Raw genomic sequence first — 18,641 nt, 5'->3', positions numbered from 1 at the left:
TGGCAAAAAAAAAATGAAATTGATCGAATTACGTAGACTGGAGTAGGAAGATCCTACTAGCTCATAACGATTCCAAGGGCCATAGACCGGAGTAGGAAGATCCGATTTCCTGATAAACATGTCAAAATAACCGGTAAACCACAAACTTTACTGATTGTCTTAAACGTAACTGACAGACTTGGGCATTTGACCAGAATTTTGGCTTTAATCATTTTGACCCGGTAAATAATTATTTTACGTGTTCCGAATAATTACTTTTAGAATAAGAATAATTAAATTGAGCTTATAACCCATCAATATTAATATAGTTTTTTTTTTAAAAAAATAAAATAAATAATACGACAGATTTTGTTCATAAAATCTATTTGCAACGGGTAAGCCCGCAACGCTTTGAAGAACAATAAGTTAATAATAGATCCACAGGCCCAAATGTGGGATATAGCCCGATAACCCATCCCACCTATTTTTATTTCCCGTTCAAAGCTCTTTGAACCCCCAGTTCGCCTCCAGTGGAGCGCCAAGCTTCAGCAAACCAAGAACAAAAACAAGAACCCAGCGGAAGAAAAGGGTTAATCAAAAAGAGAATCTTGAGAAATTCACTAGAATATTAGTTGAATAGGCAGCGAAATGAAAATAGAAGAAGTACAATCCACCTCCAAGACGCAGAGAATAGCCACTCATACTCACATTAAAGGCCTTGGACTTGAGGTTTGTTTAGAATTCTTTACCGAGACTTGTTTTTGTTTTTGTTTTTGTTTTTTGTTTTTGCTGTTTCAGTTGTGCCGTTTTTGGTTGCTATTTTTTTAAAAAAAATTTCTTAACCCCTTTAGAAGTCGAAGGTAAGATCCAAAAAAAACTGGGTTTGATGGTTGGGTGTAAAGTTAAATGAATAGAGAAACAAGAAATGATGAAGAAAGAATTTTTCTTCAGCCCAAATGATGCACGTAATTGAGTTTCACGGGGAAGATTGATGTTTTCTTTTATTCATTGTAGCACTGGTTTTTATGGAGAATGCTTACAGAGTAATAAGACATTTGATATGGTATGGTGAAGTAGTGCTTTTTTCTTTATACTTGTGGAATTACTTTTGTTCCGTGCTCTTATTGGATGTAGCCTAATGGAAAAGCACTACCTTTGGCTGCTGGCTTTGTTGGTCAAGCATCTGCGAGGGAAGCTGCAGGCCTTGTTGTTGATATGATACGCCAAAAGAAAATGGCTGGGCGTGCATTATTACTTGCTGGTCCTCCTGGTACTGGAAAGACGGCTCTTGCTTTAGGGATTTCACAGGAACTTGGTAGCAAGGTATTTTTGTCCGCATTTAGTCTGTAATTTTGGTTGTTTGACCTGCATTGTTTTAGTGGCTTGTTCATGTTGATGTTCATCAAATAAGTTTTTGTGGTTATATTTTTCCTTTTAATAAAATATGCAGGTTCCATTTTGCCCAATGGTGGGTTCAGAAGTGTACTCATCTGAAGTAAAGAAGACAGAGGTTCTAATGGAGAATTTCCGAAGAGCTATTGGCCTCCGGATTAAAGAAAACAAAGAGGTCTACGAAGGAGAGGCAAGTTATCTGATTATTATTCTCTTTATCTGTTCTTATATAATTTATTATGTATTTTCTTTATTCCAGTGTTGATGTTTTATTTGCTGCATGGATGACAGGTGACAGAACTATCTCCAGAAGAAACTGAAAGTACAACAGGTGGGTATGGTAAAAGTATAAGCCATGTTATTATTGGGTTGAAAACCGTGAAAGGAACCAAACAATTGAAGCTGGATCCTACAATATATGATGCCTTGATTAAGGAAAAGGTGAGTTCCTAAAAAACCTGACTCTTGTGGTTAAATCTTTTATGAAGATTCGTCTGATACTTTCATCTCCATCTACTAGATAAAGATTTTAGATGTCATTTCCTTGTACAACACCAATGTCCCTCATGGTCATGTAAAAGGATTTTAGATGAAAATGTTCTCATCTTAAATAACACTCCCTGCCATGATTCATTAACTTACGGAAATTGTTGCTTTTCAATGTTCACATTTTCTCGCTTCAGTGATAATGCTGAAATTACAGGTGGCGGTTGGTGATGTTATATACATCGAAGTAAATAGTGGAGCAGTTAAAAGGGTTGGCAGGAGTGATGTCTTTGCCACAAAATTTGATCTCGAGGCTGAAGAATATGTTCCACTTCCTAAAGGAGAGGTTCACAAGAAAAAAGAGATAGTCCAGGTATGTATCTATGCTGTGCAATATCATTTATTGATCGATAAGAAATGGGCATTGTTAACAGTATTAAAGTTTTGGTTCGCATTAAAATCCTGGGAGATCAATTATGACCATGGCATTGACTTTCATCTCTGTAGATTACTGGAGAAGAAAATGTCTAATATGTGTAACGTGATGTGCTGCTTTGTTACCCTATGATATAAAATTCACAATAATATTATAGCAAATGATTGAAAAGAATGTCTAGTTTGCCTCTCCCCCTTTTCATGAAACAGTTATAGGTAATCCTTAATTTTCTGATGTCAATCATGCAATATCTTCATGTCAATTTCAATATATGGCACTGCATCTGGGGGCATTTAGTATAGGTTTGATGTTATTGACCACTTTCGCATTTGTTTATTAATTTCGCACATCTCAAGTCGGGGGCTTGGTTTAGAGGTTGGATTTCTCGCAAAGTATTGACCGATGAAGTGGATTGGGAAAGAAAATGTAGTTTAGGAATTAACATTCTGCTATTCACCAGAGGCATAATTTTTTAGGCTAGAGGCGAGGTCGGACTAAGGGAAAATCAGGTGATTACCTGAGGTTGTTGTTCATGGAGGGAAAACAACCTTATTGGGGGCATCATTGCATGTTGTTTTGGAGGTTTACATTGTTTAGCTCTAGAAAAATTGTAAGATCTAAATGCCCTTGCAAAATCTAAATCAACCATGATTGTCAAAGGGCATGATCGTAAAATTTCATCTATATCACACTTATATGTTACATGGACAGATTAAATGCGATAATGATGAAGATCAGATTATAGAGGCGTAATATAACGTGTATTAGATGATAGAAATCATATATTTTACAGAGAGAATCTTTGTAATTCCCCTAGCAACAGCTAGTCTGCAAGAATAACAAAATATGTTGAATAACTAACGCTTCGCTTCTCCACTCTCTTATTCCCTGTGCCCCGCTTGTTTTCTTAATTGGGCCTTAGGCCTTCTAGTGTATACATATCTGATTGTGGGCTTTGATTTATCATCTAGGCCCGTAACAATATCCCCTCCCTCAACATTAGCCTTGTCCTCGAGGCTAAACTCTGGAAATTGGGTTGAGAACTCAATGGCGTCTTCCCAAGTTGCTTTTTCGACTGCCTTGCCCTTTCTCATGCATCATTTCTCTCCTCGAGTGCCTTATATCGCCCATAGTTGTCAAAGACGAGCGACTTTTGCCTTAAGGCAAGAGACGCTGCTAGGCGTGAACGTTGCGCCTGGGTAAAAAAAGCTATCTCAGGCGCGCCTCAAGTGCCCTTACAAGGGCTCGCCTTAGGGCCCCAGGCGCATCGATTCACTAAGGCGAGCCCTTATAAGGGCACTTGAGGCGCTACTGAGATAACTTTTTTTAAAAATTCAAAAACAAAGAAGTTGCATTTTGAAAATACAACTTCTCTGTTTTTTTAATTAGTAAATTAAAAGACAAAAGGCCCAACTCCGAACCCAAACCCAAACCCTAATAGCCCAAGTCCACAACGTAAAAAACATAAGGGAGCGGCATAAGCAGAAGTGCAGAACAAATAAGATAAGGGCAGAAGGCTGCAGTGAAGATTGAAGCACAGCAGCAACATGCATAAGAGAAAGTGCAGCAGCAACGTGCAGAACGTGTCCATTTCTGAAGACAAAATTTAACTAGTTTGATTTCTACTTCATCTTGAACAGCTATAGTTGATTTTAGTTGTCACGCGACTTGTCTCGTGCGATATTATGAATATCTTTTTGAATGGATATACTTCACTAAATTAAGGGCAACAATATTGGAAAACTTTAATCTTTATTTTTTAGTCAATATAAATAGTGTTGTGTAAGTCAAATTTCATAATATCGCATGGAACAAGTCAAATGAGAACTAAAATTTGCTGTAGTTGTTCAAGATGAAGTAGAAATCAAACCTAGCGGATTTTGTCTTCAGAAATGGTACGTTCTGCCCGTTGCTGTTGCGCTTTCTCTTCTGCACGTTGTTGCTGCGTTTCTCTCTTAACTGCATCCTTCTGTCCTTCTCCTATTCATTCTGCACGCTTTCTCTTCTACACTTCTGCTCCTGCCGCTCCCTTCTGTTTTTTACGTTGTGGACTTGGGCTGTTAGGGTTGGGTTGGGGTTGGGCCTTTTTCTTTTAAATTACTAATTAAAAAAAAAGGTTGTATTTTGAAAATGCAACTTCTCTGTTTTTGAATTTTTAGAAAAAAAGCTATCTCAGGAGCGCTCGAGTGCCTGGGCTCGCCTTAGTGAATCTATGCGCCTGAGGCGAGAGGCGCTCGCCTTTGACAATTATGTTCTGAACGAGTTGCTGCCACTGTTTTCTATCACTTCCGATGGGTATCCGGCAGGTCGGACCAAATGTTACACTGGTTCCTGGAATTGAGAAACATGGACAGATAAAATGCGATAATGATGATCAGATTATTAGGCATAATATAATGTGTATTAGATGATAGAAAGCAATAATTTTCCTGAGAGAAGCCATGTAATTCACCTGGCAACAGGTAGTCTGCAACAATAACAACATATGCTGGATAACTAACTTTCGTTCCCCAACTCTCTCTTATTCCCTGTGCCTCGCGTGTTTTCCTAGTTGTGCCTTAGGCCTTCTAGTGTATACATATCTGAATTTGGGCTTTGATTTATCATCTAAGCCCTGCAACATTATCTTATCCTTATCATGTGGGTGGAGAGATATGCAACCCACATATAGGGTCATCACGAACCAATTGATGAAAATGAGATGACTAAAAAAATGAGACAAACATAAGATGAATAAAAAACTATACCTCATTCCACCGTTATCAAGTGCACTAAACGGTACCTAAAATTGTCATGCCTTTTATATTAGGTAAGAAACATGACATGTGTAGGAAAACTATGGGAGACTGATTTTTATTGGAATTATTTGATTTTGATGTGTATGTGGATAGTCGTGGATATGAGTTCCTGCATGTTTGATATAATCTGTGAACTTTCTTAGTGTCCAATCCTCCAATCTTATATTTGGTTGTTATTTCTTTACTTCACAGAATTTATCCTCTAGAGTTTCGTTTGCACGCTCTTCAATTGTACATCTGTTTTGAGAAGAATTTGTATTGCTTCGAGTTTATCGTAAAGGCCTTCAGATAATAATGTAAGAATACCAGAAATTATTATCTGGCAGTGTATTCTTTTTTATGGTTTGTGAAAACTCTCTTGACAAGCTTTCCTACTTGGTTTTTGTTTTTCGGTTTTGTCCAAGTTACATACTTCGAACTGATGGAGGGATATAAAGATTTAAACAAGTTATTATGCATCCTTTTTACATTGATTTTATTCCTTGTCAGGATGTTACGTTGCATGATCTAGATGCTGCAAATGCACGGCCTCAAGGAGGACAAGATATATTGTCCCTAATGGGTCAAATGATGAAGCCCAGGAAAACTGAAATCACTGACAAACTAAGGCAGGAAATAAATAAGGTATGTTATGTTTCAGATTTCTATTGTTTGTTTTTTCTCAAAAAAACATGTACTACGGAATATATTCAAATTTCTTGAACTGTTCAATTTTCTCTTCATGCTAAGATTATTCAGTATATTGAGTACTGATAAGGTATGAAATTCAGGTTGTTAACCGGTACATAGATGAAGGTGTGGCAGAACTTGTGCCTGGTGTTTTATTTATCGATGAGGTTATTTTCTCTCGCACATTTATGTACATGCTACCTTTAAATATATGCTTAAACATTTACTCCCATTCTGAAAATGACTCAGGTGCATATGCTTGATATGGAATGTTTTTCGTATTTGAACCGTGCTTTAGAAAGTTCACTATCACCAATAGTGATTTTTGCTACAAATAGAGGAATTTGTAATGTCAGGTAAAGAAATATCTGTTGTGTCGGGGAACATGCTCATGTATGAACAGCTGATCTTTAAGATTAATCTGAAAACCGTGGTTTTTTACAGAGGCACTGACATGGCTAGTCCTCATGGCATTCCAATTGACTTATTAGACCGCTTGGTTATTATAAGAACAGAAACCTACGGTCCAGCTGAAATGATACAGGTAAGATTCCCGCTTTTATCTTACATAGCACAAAACCCTTGTAAATGTCATCAAAACCTCAGAGCATCGTACATACACAATGAATCTTGACGAATTCTTAATGTATGGGTCAGATATTAGCCATACGAGCGCAGGTGGAGGAATTGAAAATAGATGAGGAAAGTCTGGCTTATATTGGAGAAATTGGGCAAAAAGCATCCCTGAGGTCTGCATCACTTTTTTTGTTTTCCTTAATTTTTTTGTTGTAGACATTTTTATTCCTCGTCGCAAAAATCTGATTCAATGTTTTCTTCCTCAGACACGCCGTGCAACTTCTTTCTCCATCCAGCATAATCGCTAAAATGAATGGTCGCGATAATATTTGCAAGGTAATCTTGTTCACTCTTGTTCTCGGCACAACGAGGTCAATTTTGAAGAGAACGTGCTCAGTTTCTTTGCATGCTTTTTAGGCTGATCTTGAAGAGGTGAACAGTCTTTATCTGGACGCAAAATCGTCGGCTAAACTTCTTCAAGAGCATCAGGATAGATACATATCGTAGTGATTTGGTGTTGGAGCTGGGCTCTTGCTCAACTGAAATACACTATTATTTTATTCTCGTTCATGAAAAAATATTTTTTTTTTTCTCCATAATGGAAATGGAAATTGCATTGAAAGCTTATTTTAGCTAATTTGTATTTATATTTTGGAATTTATTAGAATACAGGATAAGTTATTTTTAGTTGTAATTATGATTAATAATTAGTAAAATTAAAAATAAATAACTACATTGACGGAGACGGCCAACTTCACGAAGGAAAGAAAGACAAAAATAAAAATAAATCACTTTCGAATTCCACGTGAATGTGAGTGTCATCCTTCTCCAAAAGATTAGTTGTTCAGGATACCTGGATCACCCAAAACCATAAATGGTATTGATAAAATTTATTTATTACTATTTTTATAGGGATTACTCAATACCGACCCACTCTTGTTAGATATGATTGGAAGCCCTAGTAAGTTCCATCTTATAAATTGCATAATAAATTTATGAGCAGTTCTTATGAGAGACGATATCACGTATCTATATTCGTGAGATGCGTCAATTTCTATCTATATACCTAGAGTAGAAAACAATATTTTCGGTATAAAAAATTTTATTTTTTCACTGATCGGGTCGAATAAAAACAATTATAAGAGTTTTTGTATAATTCAGCAATGTGGTTTTATGATTTTTTTAAAAAAATTCAAACTGATTTATCATATGTGGTCAGTTATTTTTTTTTTAAATATGGTTTTAAATGTAGAATTAGATTTGCTATTTTGAGCAATTTCGTTTAGTGCAAGGTTTTTTTTTAATGATAATGTAGAGTGTAAAAATCAGAGCATATATTGAAATTGATTTGAAAACAACAAAACAAAAATAACAAAAGAGCGTTTTTAAAATATATAATGTAGTTTAAATCATACAAAAATAAAATAATAATCAAATATTCAAAATTAAGTTAATAAATTCTAGTATGTTCAAGTACAACAAAATCACATTCGCACTCTGCTCTCATTTTTTACTTGCAAAATTCAAACAAAACATTAGTAGTAAAAAATAAATAAATAAATAAATACCGCAAACATATTGTTTTCCTCCTACAAAGGATGGTTTTCAACATTTTTTATGAACATTAGTGTGTTTACTTCTCTTATGCTGATGCGGTTTAATTTTTTATAATCACAGGTTTTTAGGAAAAAGGAAAAGAAAAGAAGGCACAGTACAATAAGGTTCGAGCACACCTAGCTAAAGTGTTGGTCATGATCGGGGTGGCAGGGATGAATGGACTGGTTTATAAATTTAAAGGATTTTTACAACCGTAACAGAAACTGCAACAGTTATCAGAGGTGATAGCCAGTCGATACACAGTAAACTAGTTTATATCTCGGAAAGTAAAGTGCTTAAAATTAATAAACTTCTACTCGACATTGGTTTGTCAATGAAAAGCATCTGCGGTCTTTGGCACTAAATTCTTGTACATGTCGGTCTATATGTACTAGAAGACGATTTGCGATATTAGCAATGATCAAGCAAATCAAGAAATCTACGCCAGAGTTGTCGTGGTTACCTCATGACCCTTGGAATGATACCTCTACCAACGCCGAGCTCTTTGCGCATCCCCAACATTGATTTGGTTGACATCGTTGTCCTTATGAATTTGTTCCTATGATATTAAGATTGTAAATGATATGATTGGAAACACGAGGGTTTCCGATTTTATTCTCAAAAGCATTAACAAATCGTCCAAAACAAGGTTTAATCGAAGGTATGTCCAATGTATACGTAGAAATCGCTTCCTAGGTTTGTAAGTTTTCATAAATTCATAAATTGTTGATTGTTGATTTTGGTTTTTATCATATAAATGATGATATTAATCGAGGTTAACGTGATTTTAATATCTTAGGACCAAGCCAATCGATCTAACCATCATTTCTCAGCTTTGTATATATGTAGGGTTTCTCCTGTGCTGCCTCACATGGGCATAATAGGTTTCCATCAGAAAACTGAAGTAAATTTTGATGCATTATTATATATGTAACTAGAATACGGATTTCCTTTGACGATTTTAATGTTTAAAGTACTTCCTCATTGAACTATTTTGTTGGAAAATCATGTGGCAATAAATGTTACAAATGTAAGAAATCATGACATGTTGCTAAGAATTTTTCGGGAGGTTCTAGTTTTTGTACCAACAAGTTTTAGGGGCGAGCATTTGTTATGACTAAAGAAGAGTCAAATCCTATCTCTTCAATGATTACATGTATGTTTTTGGTTTCTGGTATTACAACTATTACTTTTATTGACTCTGGAGGCACACAATCTTTTATCTCCGAGTCATTTGTGAGGAAACTGGGCATTACACTATAAAGAAGAGGGATCCAATTTGAGATAACATTGCCTTCGGTTCAAGAAATACAGACATACCAATTAGTTCGAGCATGTGCAATACCAATATAGGATCAAGAATTATACGCTGATTTATAGTATTTATCATGAGTTAATTTGTTATGATGTTGTGTGTGGATTGACATTTAAGTATAGGCTACGATAGACTATGGGAGGAAGAGTTGTAGATCCCTCGTACATTGTTGCTCGAGCAATACTATTGTTGTTATCATATCGTTTATTGGTTGTAGTTGTCCCGTTGTTACTGAGCCTTGTTCATGCATTGTATATCTCATTTTATCTATGTTTATGCATGATTTATGATTATTGTTGTTGTTATTTAACTTGTTTCATACTATAATCTTAACCTCAGTTGTTTACTGGAGGTTGTTGTGGATTCTATTAGGCACCATGATAGGTCACTCAAGTAGTTTTGCAGCACCAGGTGGAGGATATGCTAGTGGAGTCTGTGAGTGAGGTTGAATAATGTTTATCCAGTCAGTTTGGATTCTCCCAACAATTTTATCTATATATTTTATTTTTCTCTAATTTTATGTCATATTTTATAACCAGAGAGATACGCCGTGTATCTGTAATTTATTTGGATTCGTTGATAATTGCTTGAATTTAGTTCATGTCGTTTTGAGTCATGCCGACTTTATTTGAATTGTTCTGTGTTTGTTGTTGGATTGTGCCTGATCGGCAATTGTTTATGATTGTTTTTAATTCAGTTGAGTAATATTTTGAGTCTTTTTTATTTATATGTATTTTAAATTTTTTGTATTTTCTATTTATGAGCATGTCATGTCAAATTTTTTATAGGACACATATATTTTTTAAAAGTATTTTTAATTATTTTTCTGCTGCATATTTAAATTAATAAATATTTTTTGATAATTAATTATAATTGAGTATGTCTATGGTGAAACTGTTTCACGAATCTTTATCTGTGAGACGGGTCAACTCTACTGATATTCACAATAAAAAGTAATACTTTTCATGGATGACCTAAATGAGATATCTGTCTCACAAAATACGACTCGTGAGACCGTCTCACACAATTTTTTGCTATTATAATTATAATAATTGAGTCTCACATATTTAGTTGTTTGCGAATATCTTAAAGTCACACTGCACTAATAATAGTGTTAGGATCGGAAAAGAGTTTAGAGGGGAGGTGAATAAACTCTTTAAAAATATTTGCTTTTTAAAATTGAATTTCCATCGTTTTTAGGCTGTTGAAAGATTTTATTGAACGGTTAGAAATATGAACCACTTGAAAAGTGCTGAAAACAGTTCACAATTTCTAATGATATCTTCAACTTGTTGACTGTCTTGTTAACAAGAAACGGTTTCGATCGAACTATCTGTTCGGAGATAAAAACTTTTATGTCACCCCTTCTTCCTCTTTAGGAAGGATTCCACTAAAAAACTATGGCTTTACAAATTTATTGCAACAGCCCACTCCAATCAGGACTTAACACTGTCTGTTTTGGAAATCTTAGTGATCACTTTACACTTATGAATTTTAAGAACCATCGGTTCACCAGAAAAAACAATCAATCAAATAACCAAAATGTTACTGATAAAAATAACTGTATGTTTTGAGTAGTATGATGTTGATTCTTGAATGATCATATATCTTTCTGCTAAGTGTATGCTTGATGAACGATGAAGTATATGAACTTTAAGAGCGCTCAGATCTTTGAGTATGTAAGCTTCAGTAGTGTGTTAATCCTGTGGTTGAAAAACTTAAAAATAATCTAACTATCTTCTGCATTCTTCAACTCTTCTTTTATAAGATATCATTCCAGCGGTCGGATAAGATGAATAACGTAAACCTGTATCGCTGGAAAGATGTGTCACTATCAGATACAACTTCATTAAATGTTCTTCAGCAAACATTTAATGTTCTCTTTATTTCTATAGCTTTGAATCTCGTTCCTTGAAGAGTTGATGCTCAGCATCCCTTTGTGGTGACTGTTACCTTCATCAGGACTTGAATAATGTATAAGCAATCTTTTTATTATGGAATAGTGATATTAATGCAGATCTTTATCGAGACTCGTGCAAGATATGATTGACTTGTAGCGGTGCAAAATCATTGAATATCTTGTGCCGGGCAGAGAATGTCCTTCATTAAGGGAGCAATAAATAGCTCTTTAATAAAGCGATTTGAAGACTTTGAACAGCCGATTGAAAGTTTTCTAAACGGTTGAAACTTATTCAACCTGTAGGCGGACAGCCGGTTGAAAATTCAAACGGTTGAAATATAAACGGTTGAAATGGTTCCTGTTATATGAGGAAAATTGCAGCTGTTTCCTGAAACAGTTATGTGCTGTTTTGATTTTGTCAATCACCAAATCTTTAGGACAATAATAATTTCTTAACATATAGCTATATTAAATTGCAATGAGGATCCATATATTATTATCACTTTTTTAGTAATATATATTTTAGTACAACGAGAGGCGGGAAGTATTTTTTATTTAACAATACAAAACAAAATTGGGTTAATTGGGATTTAGTTTCCAAATTCAAACATAAGTTCTGATTCAGTTTTCGTGTCAGAAAAACTTAATTTTAATTCTCTGATCTTATATTTTTTTCATTTCAGCTAAGTAAACTTAAGAATCCAAATATTATATTACATATACCCAATTGAAGTTGATTGATACTCAATTTAACTTAGTATAAAAAATATATACATTTATATCTTATTTTCAACCATACTTACTTTATTATCTCAAAAAAGTGTTAACATTTCATACATAAAAATATTATTATATACATAATTTGATTCAGTTGATACATAAAATTTGTACTTTTTCAACTATTTCTTTCTATACAGACTAAAAAATTCCATGAAATTGAAATGATAAAAACACACTAGGATGACAGACACCCTTATATCCAAGGCACACGTCACATGTAAAGTGTCTCCAAACTTTTCCTAGTGGCAATTTAGTTGGGCAGAATCGTGCTCTTGTCACATTTGTCTTATTAGGTAAAATAAACTGATTAGTTATTACCACATTTTATTTTTAATAATTTATATAAACTTTGAAATCATATTAATTTAAATATTTCATAAAAATTGAGAGAGAATTACACAATTTAATTACCAGCTTGTCACATTCAAAAAGCCAGTGGCCTATTAGGAAATAAAGACAATTAAACAACACCACAGAAGAAATACTGAACAAAATGACCAAATTCAAACTTTTTTGAAGCGAACCCCTCAATAATCCACAGTTGGGAGATGTTCATGACCACCCTGTTTAGTGAAAAGGATCTCGTATACGAGGGCGGCGACACCAGCACCGACGAATGGGCCAAGCCAGTAGACCCAGTGGTTCTCCCATGTCCAGCTAACCACTGCTGGACCGAACGACACGGCTGGGTTCATTGATGCCCCATCAAAGGCGCCACCAGCTAGGATGTTGGCACCAACTATGAAGCCAATGGCAAGAGGGGCTATGATTCCTATGTCACCTTTCTTTGGATCCACTGCAGTGGCATAAACTGTGTAGACTAGGCCGAAAGTCATTACGATTTCGAATACGAGAGCGTTCCATACCGATACTCCCGACGATAGGGCGAACGCCGATGTTTCCTGCCATAGCAATCGAATATATATTTTAACATAATTAAAATTACACTTTATATTAATTTAGTGACATTTAATAATTTAAAAACTTATATTAAAAAATCTTCTTAATTTTTTATGCATGATTTCTGAATTTTTTTTCCCCTGAAACAAGTTAAATTGGTTTAATTAGTTTATAACATAATTAATTACCAGTCCACCAGTAGAGAACTTTAGAAGCAAGCATGCGACAACAGCTCCAAGCAACTGTGCGATCCAATACAAAATGCTCCTGAAAAGTGTTATGTGACCACCAACCAAGGCACCGAAGGTGACGGCGGGATTTACATGGCCGCCGGAGATGTTGGCACCCACGGAAACTGCCACGAAGAGGGCGAATGCGTGGGCTATGGCCGCCGCGATCAGGCCACCAGGCGTACTTCCTCCGCCGGAAGTTAGCTTAGCTGTGCAGACAAGATGGGCACGGAAAATTTAGTCGATGAGATATTATTTTATTGTACTTTTTCATCGAGCTCATGTCAAGATTTTTCGCGATGTATAATATTATTAGAATAGTTAATGATTTATTGTAACAAAAAATAAAATAATTAATTTAATAAAAGTACATGTTAAATATATCATCAATAATCAATCAAATGTCAGAGATTACCAAACGCCATGCCCGAGCCTTCACCGGCGAAAACGAAAATGAGCATCGAAATAAACTCAGCCACAGCAGCCTTGATGGCATCCGGTTTGCTGGCCTCCGCCGGTGTTCCGATCGATATTCTAGTAATCGGCATTGTAATTATTTTTTTAAAATTTTTGGGTGACGGAATTTCGATTACTCAATAAGCTTTTGCTTCTTGTTTTTGCTTTCCGTCACACCCCTTATATACTGGTAGATAAGTATTGTTCCGAGGAGCTAAAAATTTGGTCAAATAATGTCTTCAATAATCATACCGACATGTTGAATATCTAATCGGTAGAACAAGAAATGAATGTTGAATATTACATTAATAAATAGATTATATATTATATTAAAAATAATAAAATGTTTGAAATTAACATCAGAACGTTTATTTTTACATTTATTAAAAAAATTAATTTAGAATTTGTTGTTTTTGCTCCAACATTAGTTGAAAGAGCTCATAATTGCTTCCAGTTAAGAAGTTGATAAGAATTTCAATATCAAAACTTTATATATATATATATATCAAAAGAGGCGCCTCCAATTTCTTGAAAATTTGACACGTGGCATTTCTATTTGCCTGACCAATAATATTCGTGGATTTTGGGATTTTGGGAGCCGACTAAAATGATTGCTAAAAAATTATACAATATCACCGACCATTTTTAGTTCGTTAATTATAAACTCTGGTATTATTATTATTATTATTATTATTAATACCAAATCCCGTAGCTAATATGCTTCGGATCGATGATAATAATAATCCAGAGTCGTGACCCAAAAATTTGAGTCTAAGTTTTGGTAATTATATCTACGATCTTATTTTATCATTGTATATTAAAGATCTTTATCTATGCAGCTTGCATGTGTATATACATAAAGTAAATATCATAATATATAAATGTAAAGTATCATTGAAATAAAGATTTTTTGTAACATAAAAGTCAATAGAACTCAAATAACAAGTTGGCTTGTACACCTACTCTAATGTTAAGATAATTTGAGTCTAAGTTTTGGTGATCACAAACTAAACTAATACTGACTTAAGCATGATGTTAAGATAAAATTTGAGTCTAATTTTTGGTGATCACAAACTAAACTGATACTGACTTAAGCATAATGTTAAGATAAAATTTGAGTCTAAGTTTTGGTAATCACAAATTAAACTGATACTGACTTAAGCTAAATTATTAAATAAAGATCACTGGACTGAAAAGACTACAATGAAAGAACATCATTTATGCTGATCGACTATGCTGACACACGATGAGACGGACAAACACAAATATACAAATCGAGTTGTCCAACTTAACTGGTCTAATAAGATTCTACAACAGTTTGAGTGGAACCAAGATGTTCGTATTTATTATTTAAGCAGAACAGATCGGTCTAAGAAGTGATCTGACAACATTCTCTGAAGTCAACAGACTATGTCTGAGTTTATTCCAAGTGTTATCAGGAAAGACAAAATAAAAGATATATATGTTGGTTACTTCTTTCAGCTAGAGCACAAGAAATTTGAATTAGCCCACACTATTTTCGAAAACACGACAAGGACATGTGACACTCTTTGCTTAATTGTCGGCTACCCAGTACATCTGTGTGTACCGTCTTTATTTATTAACATTGGGGACCGATAACTATAAAAAAGATTCATCAAGAGCGAAGAAAACTACTGTTACATTGACTTTCATCAAGCATTCTCAAACGACACAACATCTCTTGCAAGATTTATCTTAAGATGTTCTTGAACAAACATAAAGTTTTTATTAGATCGATCAAAGATCATGTTGTGCACATTGTATTCTCACTTATCATTTGTATAAAAGAGTTTTAACTGTATTGTGAGCATATATGTAATTGTCAGAAGCTTGTTTTTTTAAAGATCGAGTTAAGAAAAAAAGTTTCTTAAAGTTTCAGCTCATTAGGACTGGTGAAACGAGCTGAAATAGATTTGTAAAATAGTTGTATTAATCAAAATTTCTAATGAAATCCTTCTTGAAATCGAAGAGAGTAAGACATAGAAGCTTAATCTTAAAATTTCCATAAACAAGTCGTTGCCTCTTTTTACTTAATGTCATCTTATATGTGCTAATAGTTATTATCTCTGTTGTTCATTCACTCACTTGAACTTATTAGCATTTGCATATATCGTATTTGCTTGGTAACTTGAGTAGTTTTCAAACTTAAATATTTTAGTAGCCCACGTTATTTGGTCTAATTGGAATATTGACTTAAGCTGTTAAAACAATTTGAGTTTCACATTATTTGTCATAGTTTTACGACAGTTCATTCAACTCCTTTAAACTATTATTTTTTATCCCAACGTCTAACAATGCACATGTGTTTCATAGCGTAATTATAAATTTTAACTATGGAACCATACACAGGTAGTTCGATTATTGTTCCATCTCGTATGGAAACCTTAACCCTTCGTTTTAGAATCGTGGTCTGACATACTTAAATCATTAATTTTTTTAGTACAAATAACTGTATTAAAAAATATGTATAAATTTCTTGGTTTTTTTTACAAGAATATATTTCTTAATTGAAAACATACAAAAAAATAATTTTTTTTAATGAGAATTGGTTCAAATATAATTCCAGCATCTCTCCCGATTGGAACCGCCCACTAAGAATAAGACAACGACAGTACAAAAACATAAGCTGGCCGGTTGCGTGCCATGGTGGACCTGTTTGAGCTGCCCAAAACCTCAATTATAATTAATTTTTTATTATTTTTTTGGCTTGGTTGTAAGATAAGATCATGCGAAAATAAATTTTTTGATCCACTTATTTTAGGTTTTGGTTTATTAAATTTTCAAAATTTTGTTTTGATGTATTAACTTTGATTTTTATTTTGTTTTCAATCAAATTTCGTCGGAATGTTAACATGACACCAAAAAATATTGATGTGAGGTTGGAAAAATGATAATGTAACATTAGAAGTTATTGACGTAGCATCGAAAATCAATGACTTGGCCAATACCACCTCAGACAGAAATTTAAAATTGGCGTACCTAAAATAATTTTTTAATTTTAATGGACTAAACTTAAAATTGGATAATTTAGTTGACCAAAAATTTATTTTCCCTAAGACTAACTATCTCTCAACTTAGATCTAAATATTTCAGCATCTTCAGTATGTCAAAAAATTAGATAAGTGCTCAAAAAGGTTTGGAAGATTTTGATATTTTCAGATTTTAATTAATATTTTCACAAGTAATGTTTGGTGTTGCGTTTACTTCTAATAGGAGAAGAATGGCTGACACATTGACTGCCTTCGATACTCGAAAAATAACCCAAGCGTTCTAACCCCTGGGGCGGACCCCAACCGAAAGGCGACGGACTAATGGCAATCGAGATAAAGAAAGCAGCTGGCCCCATGTGTAAAATCTTGCCTCAGGAGAGCCTACCATGTCGGAGGCTACGCAACTACAACTTAAAAGAACGAAGCTTTTCATGTTCTCGACTCTGCTGCAATTGAATCCGCTACAGTTAGCTCGAAAGCGAATTCAGTCACCCCAGCCCCAGGGTCTCAATCTTAATGAGAGGATAAAATGAAGAGTGAAGTATGCCATTACTCTCGGCTGTTCACTCTTGATCAAATGGGTTCCGGTCACACAGGCGTAGAAGGGGACCAAAGGAATGAGTCTCTTCTGTGCTTTCAGACTGAACCAAGATGGCAGCTAGCTCTTACCTTCCTCCCTTGCCAAGCGAGTTGTTCCACTTTCCTAAAAGCACATCTTATCCCACTCGTTACTCTAGCGAGAAAGGTTCACAAAGTGGTTGATTTTATTTTTTTTTTTAAAAAATAACAAATATTATTTAGCACTATTCAATTTTTTAAAATTAGAATTGAAAATTTTAGATCTCAAATCTAAATTAAAATTGAAAATTTCCAAATCTAAAATCTTATATATTTTCTTGTTTTCCCTATTAACTATCATATAATTTTTAAATCTCAAAGATACAGGATTGCAATTACTATTTTATGTACTTTTTATGCTTTTTTTTAAATTATATTATTTATAAAAAATTACTGGTTATATCAATCTTTAATCTTATTTATAATATAAATTTATAAAAAAAATATCTTTTATGATATAGCGATGATTAAACATTTTTTTTATTTGTTTTCATCATGATTTAGGCATTTTGGTTCCGTTTTGTAAGTGATATTTTAATTTTATATAGAATAGTTGTACTACGTGGTTCTATTTCATGGGTCTTGCAAATTAAATTATTGTTTATATGTTACTCGTATGGCATATAGAAGGTTTTCCATTTTATAAAAAGTTATAGTTTTTGTTAACGGTGTAACTCAAATTATTTTAAATCGTACAATATTTCAAGTACCATTGTTTGATCGCTCTACCAACATGAAAAATTATTGTTGCATCCCAACAATCTCTCCAAGTAAGTGCACTCATTGGAATCAATAAAAATCGAACATATGAGATTGACTCTGATACTAATTGCAGGAATAAACACTTGTCGTTTACCAAAAGTTAGAGTTGGTGATAACGGTACAACTTAATTTTTTTTAAATCATACAACTCAAGTATTACGGTTTGCTCGTTCTATCAGTATAAAAAATTATTGCATTCCAACATTCTGATTTAAATTTAATATTGTCAGAATTATGTTTTTCAAAAAATATTGTTAGAAATTATTGAGGATTCATGAAGTCAGTATTTTTGTTATGAATTAGCTTTGTATCATTAATTAGTTCAAATACTTTTCTAACTTTTTTATAATATTTTTCAATTTTATGTTGTGTTTGTTTTCATTTTTTTTAAGTCCATGAATGAGAAATTTTTTTTAATAGTTTTATTAAGTTATTTAACCTTTTTTTAGTTTTAATTACACACCTCAAACATAGTAAGTATATATTATCTATATATTAATTTTTTTTAATGATTTGGTTCACTAACTTGTTCAATTGTGAGTTTTGCTCACCTAAGTTCTCGAAGTTTAGTTTTGATGTAATAACTTTTAATTTTCTATTATTTTGGTTCAATTATTGATGTAAGATTGCAAAATACTGATGTGATATTATAAATTAATGGCTGAAAAAATCCGACATATAAATCTAATTTTTCCTAAATAATAATATGTTTTGTTTAGTTGACTAAATTAAATAAT

General features: G+C 33.5%; 2 protein-coding genes across 2 annotated transcripts; one reads left to right on the top strand and one right to left on the bottom strand.

The window, feature by feature from the left end:
• Window positions 1–460: 460 nt before the first annotated feature.
• LOC142555131 (ruvB-like protein 1) lies at window positions 461–6,929 on the top strand. Its single transcript, XM_075665828.1, has 12 exons — window positions 461–708; window positions 1,114–1,302; window positions 1,430–1,561; window positions 1,663–1,812; window positions 2,075–2,230; window positions 5,581–5,715; window positions 5,862–5,927; window positions 6,010–6,116; window positions 6,205–6,304; window positions 6,418–6,509; window positions 6,603–6,672; window positions 6,754–6,929. The coding sequence occupies exons 1-12, from the start codon at window positions 628–630 to the stop codon at window positions 6,841–6,843; spliced, it is 1,368 nt and encodes a 455-aa protein (XP_075521943.1). The 5' UTR covers window positions 461–627; the 3' UTR covers window positions 6,844–6,929.
• A 5,353-nt stretch (window positions 6,930–12,282) lies between these two features.
• LOC142555130 (aquaporin TIP1-3-like) lies at window positions 12,283–13,684 on the bottom strand. Its single transcript, XM_075665827.1, has 3 exons — window positions 13,473–13,684; window positions 13,016–13,266; window positions 12,283–12,829 (listed from the first exon to the last, which is right to left on the bottom strand). The coding sequence occupies exons 1-3, from the start codon at window positions 13,603–13,605 to the stop codon at window positions 12,455–12,457; spliced, it is 759 nt and encodes a 252-aa protein (XP_075521942.1). The 5' UTR covers window positions 13,606–13,684; the 3' UTR covers window positions 12,283–12,454.
• Window positions 13,685–18,641: the final 4,957 nt, after the last annotated feature.

The sequence above is a fragment of the Primulina tabacum genome, chromosome 9, assembly GCF_025594145.1.
Source record: "Primulina tabacum isolate GXHZ01 chromosome 9, ASM2559414v2, whole genome shotgun sequence".
Lineage (NCBI taxonomy): Eukaryota > Viridiplantae > Streptophyta > Magnoliopsida > Lamiales > Gesneriaceae > Primulina > Primulina tabacum.
This window is presented reverse-complemented; position numbering and strand designations above follow the sequence as displayed.